The following is a 13,723-nucleotide window of genomic DNA, read 5'->3' on the forward strand; positions in this document are numbered from 1 at the left end:
GGCGATCCTAGCTCTGTTTTGGTGGGAGGCATCCGCCCTGCCAATGCTTGAGCAGGAGGTGCTGGTCGTGGACCGGCCATAGGCCCGGTGCACGGTGGTTACTGTGTAGGCTGTAAAGATGAATGGGACACCTTTTAAAACGCTAGTGTGGAACGTTCGGGGACTTAACAACCCCGGACGTCGTAGTGCAGTATACCAGGTGGTTGTCGCGGCTAACCCAAGCATTGTGTGTCTCCAAGAGACGAAAATGGAAGTTGTAACGGCCGAGGTGGTGGCCCATTGTCTTGGAAGTAAATTTGAGAACTACTTTTTCTTGCCGGCGACTGGAACAAGGGGAGGAATCCTCCTCGCTTGGGACCCTTCGGTGGTGACCATCTCGCACCCTCACTACACTGAGAATGCACTAACGGCCCTAGTCAAACACAATGGTGGAGAACAATGGTGGATCACAGGTGTCTATGGCCCGCAACTTGACCAAGAGAAAGTGGAGTTCTTGCAAGAACTTGTGGACATACGGGAGCTGATTGCTGGTCCATGGACGGTCATAGGAGATTTCAATCTGCTGGTTAACCCAGAGGACAAGAACAACTCTCTTGTCAATAGGAGGATGTTGGCTCGCTTCCGAGCCAAACTGAATGTGCTGGAGCTCAAGGAGATTTACCTAAACGGTCGGAGATACACTTGGTCAAATGAGAGGTCCAACCCAACATTGGAGAAGATTGATCACATTTTTGGGACCGCATCATGGGAGGTGTTGTACCCAACATGCCATCTCACCGCACTAGGGTCAGCGGTGTCGGACCATTGCCCACTCCTCCTCGACCTGTACGCGGATCTGTGCATGGAGGCGGAGGTTTAAATTCGAATCGTTCTAGGCGAAGGCGGACGGGTTTTTGCCCACTGTGGAGACCGCGTGGAACTCTGTGCAGCAGGAGGGCAATCCATATGTTGTGCTGGATGCGAAACTTAGGGCAACGGCTAAATGCCTAAAGAAGTGGAGCGATCTCTGGATTGGCTATGTCAAGCTCCAGATTGGGATTGCAATGGAGGTTATCTCTCGCCTCGACTCAGCTATGGACTCGAGAACTTTAACTGCTCAGGAACTTCCATTACGGAAACTGCTCAAGCAAAAACTTCTGGGTCTCTGCTCGTTGGAGCGCACCATCGCACAGCAGAGGTCGAGGATTCTGTACCTGAAAGAGGGGATGCATGCACGAGCTTCTTCCACCAGCACGCGTGCTATCGGCAGAGGCGCAACACGATGTCCACAATCAGGAATGGAGAGGTGATTGCAATGGGACATGATGAGATTGTGGACGCGATGGATGACTACTTCTCCCACATGTTTGGAGACGCACCGCCGAGGGCGCACAGCATTGATCTTGACTTGATCCAGTTGCCTTCAAGGAACTTGTCGCACCTGGAGGATCCGTTTACAGAGGAGGAAGTACCGAAGGTAATCAAGGCAATGCCAAGGGACAAAGCGCCGGGCCCGGACGGCTTCACGGGCAGATTTTATGCATCTTGATGACATATAATCAAAGTAGACTTCATGCGGGCGCTAGATGCATTCTACCGCGGTGATATGCGGGGGCTTCAGGCACTCAACAAAGCGATCGTTTCACTCCTGCCCAAGAAGGATGGCGCAGTGGATATCAGAGATTTCAGGCCGGTGAGCTTAGTCCATGGAGTGATCAAGATCTTCGACAAAGTTCTGTCCTTGCGGCTAGTAGGAGAGTTGCCTTTCTTGGTGGGGAATCATCAAAGTGCGTTTGTGAAAGGGCGATCAATCCATGATAACTTTATGCTGGTGCAGTGCACAGCTCGACGACTCCATGCCCTTAGGGACCCAACCATCATGCTTAAGCTGGACATTTCGAAGGCTTTTGATTCCGTGCAGTGGCCGTTTCTTGTGGAGGTGCTTCGTGCTATGGGTTTTGGCGCCAGGTGGATGGATTGGGTATGCGGAATGCTCTCCACCTCCTCTACTCGGATCATGGTCAATTGGATTGAGGCAAGGCGATCCGATTTCCCCCATGCTTTTCATCATGATTATGGAACCTCTGCAAAAGATGTTTGAGATCGCAACGTCAAGGGGATTATTGGTGCCACTGGCAAGAGCTGGGTTGCAACATCGGCTTTCCATGTTTGCGAACGATGTCATGATCTTTGTCAAGCCCCATGAACTGGATATGAACACATGCGCTTCGCTGCTAAGGATCTATGGGGAGGCCTCGGGGCTCCGCGTTAATCTCACTAAGAGTGCTGCCTACCCAATCCGGTGCTCAACGGAGATCATGGCCACTATGGAGCACATTTTGGGGTGCCCGGGTGGATCCTTCCCTTGCAAATACCTGGGACTGCCGCTAACTCTCCAGAAGCAATCGGCTGCACAACTTGAAGGGCTTGTCGATCAACTTGCTGCTGCTCTACCTAGCTGGAAAGTGGGCAAAATGCCGAAGAGTGGACGCCTGCTGCTGATACAGTCAGTCCTTTGCGCAATTCCTATACACACTCTACTTGCTCTTGATGTGCCGCAGAAGACAATTGCTGCGCTAAACAAAATCTGCCGTGGGTTTCTCTGGTGCGCCGAGGCGCAAGCCGCGGATGGACAGTGTGCAGTTGCATGGGAGCAGGTGTGCACTCCTAAGTGGGCAGGAGGGCTCGGACTCCCGGATCTAAAGTGGCTGAACACCGCGATGCAAGCACGCTGGGCTTGGTTGCAGAGATCAGACGGCACCAGGCCGTGGGTTGAGTTCCAGATTAGAGTGCCCGAGGCAGCGAAGCAGATATACAGGGCGACAACCCGATCATAGCTCGGCAATGGACAAGATACCCTCTTCTGGGAAGATAAGTGGATGGATGGGTGCAAAATTGCAGACTTGGCGTCGGCCATCTATGCCAGGGTCAGCAGCAGGGTGCGCAACAGCTGCACGGTTGCCCAGGCCTTACCGAACGCGAATTGGGCTCGACACGTCGGTCCTGAAATGACGGAGCAGATACTCGATGAATACCTATCGCTATGGGCGGCAACCGTGCGAGTCCACCTTGATCCTACAAGACACTTGAAGTTAAATGGACATGGGAGGTCACTGGTTCATTCTCGATGCGATCGGCCTATGCTGCTAAGTTTTGGGGAAGAGAGGTTTCACCTTCAGCAAAGTTCCCATGGCGCTCCAAAGCGCCGCTGCACTGCCGCTTCTTCATTTGGCTGGCCATCCAAAATCGGCGCTGTACCTCGGATCGCCTTGCACGGCGCAGACTAGACCACCAGGAGCAGTGCCCCCTGTGCAGCCAGGGAGAGGAAAGCATTAATCACCTTCTGCTTCATTGCGTATTCGCGTGGGAAGTGTGGACTGCCATTTTCCATGCTATGGGCAAGCCGGAGTGGATGCCTGAGACGGATCAAACCCTCTCGGAATGGTGTGTGGATAGGGCCACGAGCGGGAGCCAAGACCGGACGATCAACGCTGTGCTCATCCTTGCCCTATGGGAAATATGGAAACACCGAAACACGGTCATCTTTGACGGAGTTTTGCCTTGTAAGAATGTCATCATACGTAAGATCATCCAAAAAGGACGCATGTGGCAGCAAGCGGGACTGCTCAAGGGCGATCTAGGTAGTTTCTTTAGCCAAGTGGAAGGGTGGGCTACCGCGGCAAGTTAGCTTGTATAGGGTGTGGCCTCTAGTAGGATGGGAGTCGCGTTCATCTTTGTAATTTAATGCTATTGTGGAGGGGCTCTTTACCCCCGTCTTCTTCTATATAATATAGTACGCGTATTTGAGATTTTTTTTTTGCAAAATTGGAGCATAGTCGAGCCCAACCCGAACCTGAATCCGAGCCCAGACTCACCCAAACCCAGACACAAACCTAAACCAAACCCCCCGGACCAAAAATCTCCGAACCCTCACCGGCAACACCCGCGGTGGCCGCCATGCACGCCTCCGCCCGCTTGCTCCGCCGCCTCTCCTCTTCCTCCTCCGCCCGCTCGCTCCGCCGCCTCCCTCTCCACCCATCACCCTCGCCGCCTCCACATCCATCTCGTCTGCCGCCCCTTCGAACCGTGACCCGCGCCGTCCTTCCCCACCTCGCTGCCCCCCGCTTCTCCACCATCTCTTGCGCATCCACACCCTCTCTCCGCCTAGGTGAATGCGGCGCTCTGGGAACCCCGTCGATACCGTCGGCGGAGGTATCCGAGGGAGAGGAGGAGGTGGAGTCTGCGGCGGCGCGGCATGACACGGACGCGTTCGCGGCGGTGGAGCTCGCGCTGGACTCGGTGGTGAAGGTGTTCACGGTGTCAAGTGGCCCTAACTACTTCCTGCCGTGGCAGAACAAGGCCCAGCGCGAGAGCATGGGCTCCGGTAAGCTGCCTATCTTCAGCAGTTTAGCCCCCTGGAGGCCGCGAGTGTGTCTGGGTCCCTGCTACTGTGATAGGTGGCTAGCAGAGAATATACTTTTTGATTTGACGATAGGTAGAGTGTTAAGTTGCTGTGGGATCGGCTTAATTTGCTGATTCAATCGGAGAAAGAGAGTATCTCATATGCAAATTTGTGGTGTTATTTCTTACTGTGTATTTCTGGTAGTATGAACTAAGTAAATGCGGTAGAACGGGATAGTAGGAAATTTTAGCTTTGATTTCCCACTATATTACTGGATTGGGTTGTGAACTGTTGAAATATCCATGATGTGAGACAAAAATCTAAAACATAGAAAAATAACGACTTTAGATATTAACATAATGTGAAAGGTTGGTTATTTTTGGTCCCCTGTGATGTTGAAATGGAGTTCATTCTTTGGGTCATCTGCTAATTTCGCCTCCCTGTTGTAGGCTTTGTAATTTCTGGGAAAAGGATCGTCACAAATGCTCATGTGGTAGCTGATCATACTTTTGTTCTTGTGAGGAAGCATGGATCACCTGCAAAGTACAAGGCGGAAGTTCAGGCTATTGGTCATGAGTGTGATTTGGCTCTTCTTACAGTTGAGAGTGAGGAGTTTTGGGAGGGGATGAACAGCTTGGAGCTTGGAGACATTCCATTTTTGCAGGAAGCTGTTGCCGTGGTTGGCTACCCTCAAGGTACGAGTTTGACACTGATATTATTTTTACAGTACTTGATTGTTACTCCCTCCGTCCCATAATATAAGAGCGTTTTTGACACTACACTAGTCACTAGTGTAAAAAACGCTCTTATATTATGGGACAGAGGGAGTAGTTGTCAAACTTGTTAGCCATATTACCTCATCTACAAGTATCCAACTAAGGTTTTGCATACGTAATACCATGACCATCCTGTTTGTGATGGCATAACTGAAACTGGCTAGCAGTGTGTTACTTTGAGTGAGTGAATGAAAATAATATGATTATACACACAGAGACTATGGTACAACTCCATAAAGCATAGTTCATACAAGATTGTGGATAAGGAAAACATCCATAAATTTGGGATTTCTACACTTCTGCACTTATCGAAATATTTGTTACACTATTAGCTTGATAATCAATCACGAAAGCAACAGTAGAAAGTAGCCCCTGCAACTTTGGTGTCGCAAATATGCTTCCTAATTTCTTATTACATCATACAAATCAACAAACTACATGACATTACAATGTTATTATAGAATTATAGCATCACTGTGTGTCCTTTTGTTGAACAATGCCATGCCAACCTATGCATTATTTTTGTCATTGGATATGTGATGGTTTCCATATGAATTAGCAGTTTAGCATGAATGGTACGCCATTAGCAAGGTTGGCAATCTTAAGGGCATTGGTTGGTATACTAAGGTTACCACACTTTTTCCACACAAGTTAGGCTGAGTTAGCCCCCCCCCCCCCCCCCCCCCCCCCCCCGCGCGCGGTTTGGTTTGCTCACTTCTGGCAGTATTCTAGGCCCCACCCGTCACTGACTCCGTAAAGTGTGGCAAGATTACCTCAAGTGTGGCGCAAAATTTGATTGCCTGACCTTAGTCATGTATGGCAAAAAAACGTGGCAAATGTTGACAAGCTTAGTGTATGAACCAAACAGACCCCAAGTCTTATGACTCTTAACTATTTATTTAGCGTGCTGACTGTGTACTAGGTGGGATCTTAATATTGTTATGATGTTAAAATCTAAACAGAGTAGTATGATAACTCATAACTGGGATTTGTGCATGATCCTACCAATTCAATTGGTCCTAATAATTAATCATAAGTAATTATTTGCATATGTCCTTTTTAATTGTAAAGTTACCCTTGTCATAAAAAAATAGATGTTTGATTTAGACTCTATTTAAAATGAAGGCTCTTAATGTACAACTAAAGTATGTATAGCTGTTGAAATACCTGGTAGATTTTAGAAAATATACATTTGTTTAAGAATCAGGTAGGGTCTTAGATTCTACTATGTGATCCCAGGTTGCAATGTTGTTGGGAAATCTCTGATTTGATTTAAGGTACCAATGCTGACAAATTCTACAGTATTTAGGTTCTGCTGTTTCAGAAAGTTCACCTACTACTACTATTTTTTATTCAGCTCAGCTCGGCTTCGATGCTGTATTGCTGATCATCTATTTAGACACCTAAAACCATGTAAGAATGTAGACAACTAAATTATTGTGTACCTGTATGGCGCAGGTGGAGACAATATCTCTGTCACCAAGGGGGTTGTTTCTAGAGTGGAACCAACACAGTATGCCCATGGTGCGACTCAGCTCATGGCTATACAAATAGATGCAGCTATTAATCCAGGCAATAGTGGCGGGCCTGCAATCATGGGCGATAAAGTGGCTGGAGTTGCTTTCCAAAATCTGTCAGGAGCAGAAAACATTGGGTGAATACTCCACTATTTAGGTCTTGCGCCAATAGAACCTTTGTTTTACCTGGAATTTTGTGCGTAACCCTTTTCTTTGCAGGTATATTATACCTGTGCCTGTAATTAAGCGTTTTATTTCTGGTGTGGAAGAGAGTGGCAAATATTCTGGGTTTTGTTCTCTTGGGATATCTTGCCAGGCCACTGAGAACATCCAAATAAGAGAGTGCTTTGGTATGCGGCCTGAAATGACTGGAGTGTTAGTCAGTAGAATAAATCCTCTGTCTGACGCTTACAAAATTTTGAAGAAAGACGATATCCTTCTCGAGTTTGATGGCGTGCCTATTGCGAATGATGGGACAGGTGAGCTTAAAACTTCCCATGCATTGGCAGCCATTTTGTGTCGCAAATTTTGATTTCTTATATGTTTTCTGTTTATCATGTTATTTTAAGACCATCATTTGGCATACTCTGCTGCACGTTTTTGCATTGCTGGTCGATGAATCTATTCATGCGCTACTCCGAAACATGAAGCATCCTGGCATTTCAGGGTCGACAACTGATGATCATGATCTCTTTTAATACTTGCAGTTCCATTTCGAAATAGAGAGAGAATCACCTTTGATCATCTTGTGTCTATGAAGAAGCCTGAAGAAACAGCCGTTATCAAAGTACTAAGAGATGGCAAAGAGCATGAATTGAATGTGACACTTAGACCTGTAAGGCTTTGCAATCTTGTACATTTTATTCGAGCTTCTTATTAACCAGGGTGCATTTTATTTGAGAGGTTGGTACTAAATATAAGAATGACGGGATGTTGTTCTCCCTGTTTAGTGTTTGTTAGTAGTACTTAGTTTCCTCAGAGTCAAACATGGTGATTGAATCCACCTTGACTGAACTGAACCGAATCCTAATACAATACATACCTACGAAAGTAACATCCATCTCAATACTTATCACCTATTTTAGAACTCATCCCACAACTATGAAGTCCGTAACACATCTGATTCACTACATTAGCCCAGTGCGTTCAGCCTGTCTACCTTTTCTACAGCTAGTTGGATAGGACTGGATATGGTCAGATTTATGGACAGCCCCGCTCATCTCTTATGCAGGTTAAACAGTAATCCGCAAAAGTGGGTCCATCTTGTACAAACTAACCCCCAGGCTTAGGCTTTGCATTTATCATTTCCGTTGGTTCCTGTCACCATTTTTGCCCTCGTGCTTCTCCTTTTCAGTTTTCACATGTACAGTGAAGTGATCTTATACATGTGATTCTTCTTATGCAGTTGCAACCTTTGGTTCCTGTACATCAATTCGATAAACTGCCCAGCTACTACATCTTTGCTGGTTTTGTTTTTATCCCGCTGACCCAGCCTTATCTCCATGAATTTGGGGAGGACTGGTACAACACTTCGCCACGCCGACTGTGTGAACGGGCACTGAGAGAGCTTCCGAAGAAGGCTGGCCAACAGTTAGTAATATTATCTCAGGTACTACTGCACTAATTCAATCTTCTCATGCCTCAGTTTCCAGTTTCATGATCTTGTTAGGAAACCTCTTGCATTTACTTACCGTGTATTTTTGCATAATTATCTTTTTACTGATCAATCTTTTTTTGAGGTGTTTTACTGATCAATCTGCGTTACAGGTCCTAATGGATGATATTAATGTTGGTTATGAAAGGCTGGCTGAACTCCAGGTCATCTTCGATAAGAAAATCCTATTATTACACACCACATCCTTAGTGACCTTTGTAGTTTTCTCAACTGACCAGGCTTCATGATATGAGCAGGTAAAGAAGGTGAATGGTGTTGAGGTTGAGAATTTGAAGCATTTGTGCAGTATCGTGGAGAACTGCACTGAAGAAAACTTGAGAATTGATTTGGACGATGAGCGGATGATCGTCCTGAAATTTCAGAACGCGAGGCTTGCCACGTCTCGGATCCTCAAGCGGCACAGGATTCCATCAGCCATGTCAAACGACCTTGTCGATGACCAAGCGAGCAAAGGTGAGACTGAGGCGTCATGCACAAGCTGACACATTTCCGTAGACGTAGCTACACAGTTTCTGCGGAAGCACCGATGTTAGCCCGGTTGTCTTTCCAGAGACAGATGAGGTAGGCCAAGGACTGCTGGAGTCACCCATGAGCCCATCGGTTTCAGCGGGCTCCAGTTTGGCTGATTCAGTTTTGACGGAAGGAAGAGGAGGTCTTCAGCAAATAAGAAGAACCCAAGTTCTTCAGCCTGAGTTGTAACACCATCATTCTTTGCTTCCCTCCCAACTATTTATCATTCTTTCTTCCGCCACTGCATGGGTTTTGGCACCCTTATGTTAAATTCAGATTATGTATCATCACGAAAGCAGAACATAGGAGATATGAGTTTCAAGAACCAAGACACTTCGTTCCATACTGTACAAGTAAAAAAGTAGAAGAGGGGCCGAGTTTCGAAAAAAAAAACTGTACAAGTTCTGCTGACATGTTAATTTTTTGGATGCTGCGGATGAATTTATAAAAAAAAAATATTAGCAGAGAAGGGGAAACCCTAGTGTTTGTTTCTGGCTGTCGTGTAATGCTTCAATTGTTTTTTCAGGGGGATTTGTTCCATTTTCGTAATGTGTTACAGCTAACGATATCCGCCTTGGATGACCAAATTGTTTAGGGGGACTGGGGAGTATATGGGTTCACAGTTTCGAAGGCCGAATTTGGAATCTCTCCTGACGCAGCTTGGTGTTTTAATTTGATCATCAAGGGTCACACCTGACTGACAATCCCATTTTGCAAGGATGGACATCTTCAGTATCTCTGATATAAATGATTTTTAATTGCCATTTTTGTGATTGACAAATAATTACAGGTGATCTTCCCCCATAACATCCGATATGTAACTAAAACCACGACAAGAATTATGGAACGGAAGAAGTACATGAGTTCTTTTTCGAACATCTGAAATGCTCGACCAAATTGTTTAGGGGGACTGGGGAGTATATGGGTTCACAGTTTCGAAGGCCGAATTTGGAATCTCTCCTGACGCAGCTTGGTGTTTTAATTTGATCATCAAGGGTCACACCTGACTGACAATCCCATTTTGCAAGGATGGACATCTTCAGTATCTCTGATATAAACGATTTTTAATTGCCATTTTTGTGATTGACAAATAATTACAGGTGATCTTCCCCTGTAACATCCGATGTGTAACTAAAACTACGACAAGAATTATGGAACGGAAGAAGTACATGAGTTCTTTTTCGAACATTTGAAATGCTCGAAATAAAAATGAATTTTTAGGAACAAAGTCAAGCCCCAGTAATACCCTTTTCTGTAAATAAAAGCGTATCGCAGCGGCGTGGGACCGGCCGCCTCTCTCAGGGTTCACTTCGGGTGTGTTTGGTTGAGGAACCAACTGTCATGGAATGGAATGGTTCCATTCCAGAGGAACGGGCCCATTCCATTCATGTGTTTGGTAGTAGTAAAAGGGAGGAACGGGTTGGTTCCGTTCCGGTGTTTGGTTGGAAGCACGGAATGAAAAATGAAATGACATAAAATTCAAAATTTCAGTAGCATTTCGTTTGTATTTTCAAGAAAGACAGCACAACAATATATATTGACAAGCCGAAGATATAAATGACAGCACATATAACACAGTTTTCAACAAGGTGCATGTGTAGTTCACATACGAAATTCCCAAAAGCAACCAAAGTACAATAGAGTCATACATGTCCAGTGCACATACTTCAGCCACACACGTTAAGTTCACATATGAAATCTCCAAAAGCCCGTAGGTGATTCGATCTCTTTCATGCATCGGCCCATAGGTAATCCGTGGTCTTTTTTTCCTTATTATAGCCCGAACAATGACCACCATTGCAGCTAGTGCAACAAAAACAACAGCTCCCCTAACCATCTTTTTTCTTTTGTTCATCTTCTTGACCATCTACAAGTGATGCATACAATAAAAAGTATCCAATGATGCTTACATCAACATATATATTGCAAAGATACACTGGACATCATGTATTTTGGTACAGATTAGGAAAAGAGACCACTGATTTTAACAACATAAAGCAACAAAAGTGAATCAAGAACAACCATGAGTCATCACAATAATCTCTCCATCTCTGTGTATCACTCTCGGCTGGGCATATCCATGAGCAGCAGGAGCATATACAAGGGGAATGAATTGAGGTTTGTACCTTGAGATTGGGTTGTTCTGCTGGGCCTCTGGTACCGCTCTCAGCCCGCCGGAAGCCGCCGCCCCGCTGCTATTCCTCTGCAAGCCACAAAACCCGTAGATCCAGATCGAGCCCCCCTGGTCTTTCTGCAAATCGTGAGAGGAAAGAGAGGAGTCAGCGGGCAGAGAGGAAAGAAAGGAGGTGGCCGGCGGGGAAGGGAGGAATCGGCCGGCGCGGCTCAGATCATGGAGGGGGAGAGAGGAGGGGGAGGCGGCGCACCTGGGAGTGAGAGGCGATAGGGCTGCGAGAGTGCGAGAGGGCGAGCGGTTCCGCGTGGTCCGGCCGTTTTCGAGGTCTCACCTCGTTCCGCATCTGGGCCGAATATTCGGTCCGCGGGAACGAGTTGGTGGCGTCCCATATGTCCAACTGAACACGAGAACGAGGCTTGGGAACGGGTCGGACCCATGCCATTCCAGTCCATGACCCCAACCAAACACATCCGATCCGTTCACTCGTCCGGTTCGCCCAGTGCACCCAAGCAAATATCTCCCCAAGCATACAAGCCGGAGCAGATTAGGCACACAAGAATCATCACTGCCGCGAATCCCGTACCAAATTCATAAGCCAGTTCCCGCGGCATCGGCAGCGAGCCAGCGACCACCTCCGAATCTCCACCCCAGGAAGAGTAGAAGCAGGCCAGAAGAGAAGGCGCGCGCGCGCAGGAGGCCACGAATGGCGCTTCGCTGTTCCCTGCCCGCGACCTGTTCGATGTTTTGCCCCAAACGGCCAGAGCACCCCAGTTGGCACGCGCTCCCTCCGCGCTTCGTCGTCAGCTTCGGCTCTTGCCCGCGGTCCAGGCCGAGCCTGGGACCCGTGCTCGCCGCCCGCGCCTGGGCACTGCGTGCGAGCGACCCCAAGGCTGGCCGGCTGGTGATCGGCGGCGGGCCGCGCAGCGCCGACCCCGACTCCGACTCCGAAGACGACGACGAAGGCCCCGTGCGGATGACGGACCAGGAGCGGAGGACGCTGCGGAGGAAGATACGGGAGATGATGGACCGGATGCCGGAGACGCGGGAGCTGACTGACCCGGAGGAGAAGAAGGCCAAGATGAGGGAGCTGCTGACCAAGTACGAGCTGGTTGTCGAGGAGGAGGACCCGGAGTGGCCCGAGGACGCCCAGGACGGTATGGGCTTCGGCCTGGACCAGTTCTTCGACAAGATCACCATCAAGCCTGAGAAGAGGGATGACGCCGACGACGATGATGGGGTGGATGATGGCAAGAAGGAGGTGGTCTGGGAGGATGACAACTACATCAAGCCGGTCAGGGATGTCAAGACAAAGGATTGGGACGACACCGTGTTCACGGACTTCGGCCCGTTGATTGTGCTCGTGCATAACCGGTACAAGAGGTATGGTTCCGTCAGTTCTTGCAAAGTGGTTGGTGCCATTTCATGTTTCAGTTATCCTTTTCATATATGCTATTACATCTGAATGGTTCTGTCAATTCTTGCAAAATGGTTTGTTAACTTTCATGTTTGAAGTATCCTTTTGGCCATATAGTAGCTTTATGAAACTTACAGGGCGTGATGTATTACTTTGGTAAATCACCACAAATGTTCCTTGTGCAGACTTCAGGACAACGAGATGGCAAGAACTGAGCTCGTAAAGGCAATCGAGACGTTTTGGGAACACGATCTGCCTTCACCAAGAGTACTACACACTTCTTAATGGCATTCTTCTGTAAATATAAATCCGTCGCAGTCGGCGCCTCAGTGAATCACTCACGTTCTGACCTCTGACCATTCTTGTTCACCCGCAGTGTGTTGCGGTCGATGCCTGCGCGGAGCCAGACCTCGTGGCCGCTCTGAAGGTGTCCGGTTTCCCTGAGTTGCTCTTCACCAACGCAGGGAAGATACTGCACCGAGAGAAAGGTATACCTTGTCCGTTCTGTAGATGTAGATGAATACTCCTCCAATGTAACTCTCGTCCGGTCATCAGTTTTCCTGATCTGTAATCCCTTGTTCTGATAGCTGTCCGGTCGGCCGAGGTGTTGGCGAGGATGATAGCCTTCTTTTACTACAAGGCCGCGAGACCACCTTGCTTGAGCGAAACAGACGGCCAGGGGCAAGAGAAGGTCCCTCTGATGTCGTGAAAGGAAGGGTGGTTCGTGCTAGTACTAGTATCTTGCCTCAGTATAACTTTCTAGTATATCAAGAGTAGAGTTACTGTCACAAGGAACCTTAATTCTCACGTGTAACAATGCCTAACAGTCTGTGTATGATTCTGTTCGGCATGCTGGATAGCCATGTGATCACATCCCTCCTTATGTTTAGCATGTAAGCGATGTTCATAGAATTGGACAGATTCAGATTTTTTTAGGGGTATTGGACAAATTCAGAAGCTGCAGACAAAATCGATTACCCTTAAGATTCAGCAAAATGTTCTTCCGCTCCCTTCCGGCGTAAGTTTCTTCTAGAGCACAGCCCAAACATGCAAGCCATTTCAGAAACAAAAAGGTGCAAACCATTTCAATTTGTTTTTTTAGGGAAACCATATCAATTTGGCTGGCACTATGCGAATAAATCATAACCGGGCCGGGTTCTGCTCAGGCCCAGAGCGAAACACGGACCGCCGCACGTAGACCTGGGAATAGTTTGGACTGGAACCTTAGTTTCAGGTTGGTTTTGCTATTGGACTGTGTTGGGTTGGTTTAAATAATCTGGGAATCTAAATCAATCTAGTCTGGTTTGGGTTTTATC

At 47.6% G+C, this 13,723-nt stretch overlaps 2 protein-coding genes across 2 annotated transcripts; both read left to right on the forward strand.

Moving 5' to 3' along the window:
* Positions 1–3,842: 3,842 nt before the first annotated feature.
* On the forward strand, positions 3,843–9,328 carry LOC109733788 (protease Do-like 10, mitochondrial). The gene is made up of 9 exons (XM_040386994.2): positions 3,843–4,363; positions 4,831–5,076; positions 6,616–6,811; positions 6,894–7,153; positions 7,382–7,509; positions 8,080–8,283; positions 8,442–8,492; positions 8,586–8,802; positions 8,900–9,328. Exons 1-9 carry the CDS (start codon positions 3,937–3,939, stop codon positions 9,046–9,048), a joined length of 1,878 nt encoding a protein of 625 aa, XP_040242928.1. The 5' UTR covers positions 3,843–3,936; the 3' UTR covers positions 9,049–9,328.
* Positions 9,329–11,422: 2,094 nt separating this feature from the next.
* On the forward strand, positions 11,423–13,377 carry LOC109733783 (thioredoxin-like fold domain-containing protein MRL7L homolog, chloroplastic). Its single transcript, XM_020292994.4, has 4 exons — positions 11,423–12,373; positions 12,593–12,674; positions 12,784–12,895; positions 12,995–13,377. Exons 1-4 carry the CDS (start codon positions 11,697–11,699, stop codon positions 13,114–13,116), a joined length of 993 nt encoding a protein of 330 aa, XP_020148583.2. The 5' UTR covers positions 11,423–11,696; the 3' UTR covers positions 13,117–13,377.
* The last annotated feature ends 346 nt before the right edge of the window (positions 13,378–13,723 follow it).

This window comes from Aegilops tauschii, chromosome 1 (assembly GCF_002575655.3).
Source record: "Aegilops tauschii subsp. strangulata cultivar AL8/78 chromosome 1, Aet v6.0, whole genome shotgun sequence".
In the NCBI taxonomy this organism is placed as follows: domain Eukaryota; kingdom Viridiplantae; phylum Streptophyta; class Magnoliopsida; order Poales; family Poaceae; genus Aegilops; species Aegilops tauschii.

Bases quoted from the DNA above. Each gene is read 5' to 3' on its own strand.
- LOC109733783 (XM_020292994.4), top strand. From the start codon at position 11,697: ATGGCGCTTCGCTGTTCCCTGCCCGCGACCTGTTCGATGTTTTGCCCC. The intron at 12,374-12,592 runs GTATGGTTCCGT...TTCCTTGTGCAG, and splicing joins GTGCATAACCGGTACAAGAG to ACTTCAGGACAACGAGATGG. The intron at 12,675-12,783 runs GTACTACACACT...GTTCACCCGCAG, and splicing joins ACGATCTGCCTTCACCAAGA to TGTGTTGCGGTCGATGCCTG.
- LOC109733788 (XM_040386994.2), top strand. From the start codon at position 3,937: ATGCACGCCTCCGCCCGCTTGCTCCGCCGCCTCTCCTCTTCCTCCTCC. The intron at 7,510-8,079 runs GTAAGGCTTTGC...CTTCTTATGCAG, and splicing joins TGAATGTGACACTTAGACCT to TTGCAACCTTTGGTTCCTGT. The intron at 8,284-8,441 runs GTACTACTGCAC...TCTGCGTTACAG, and splicing joins AGTTAGTAATATTATCTCAG to GTCCTAATGGATGATATTAA.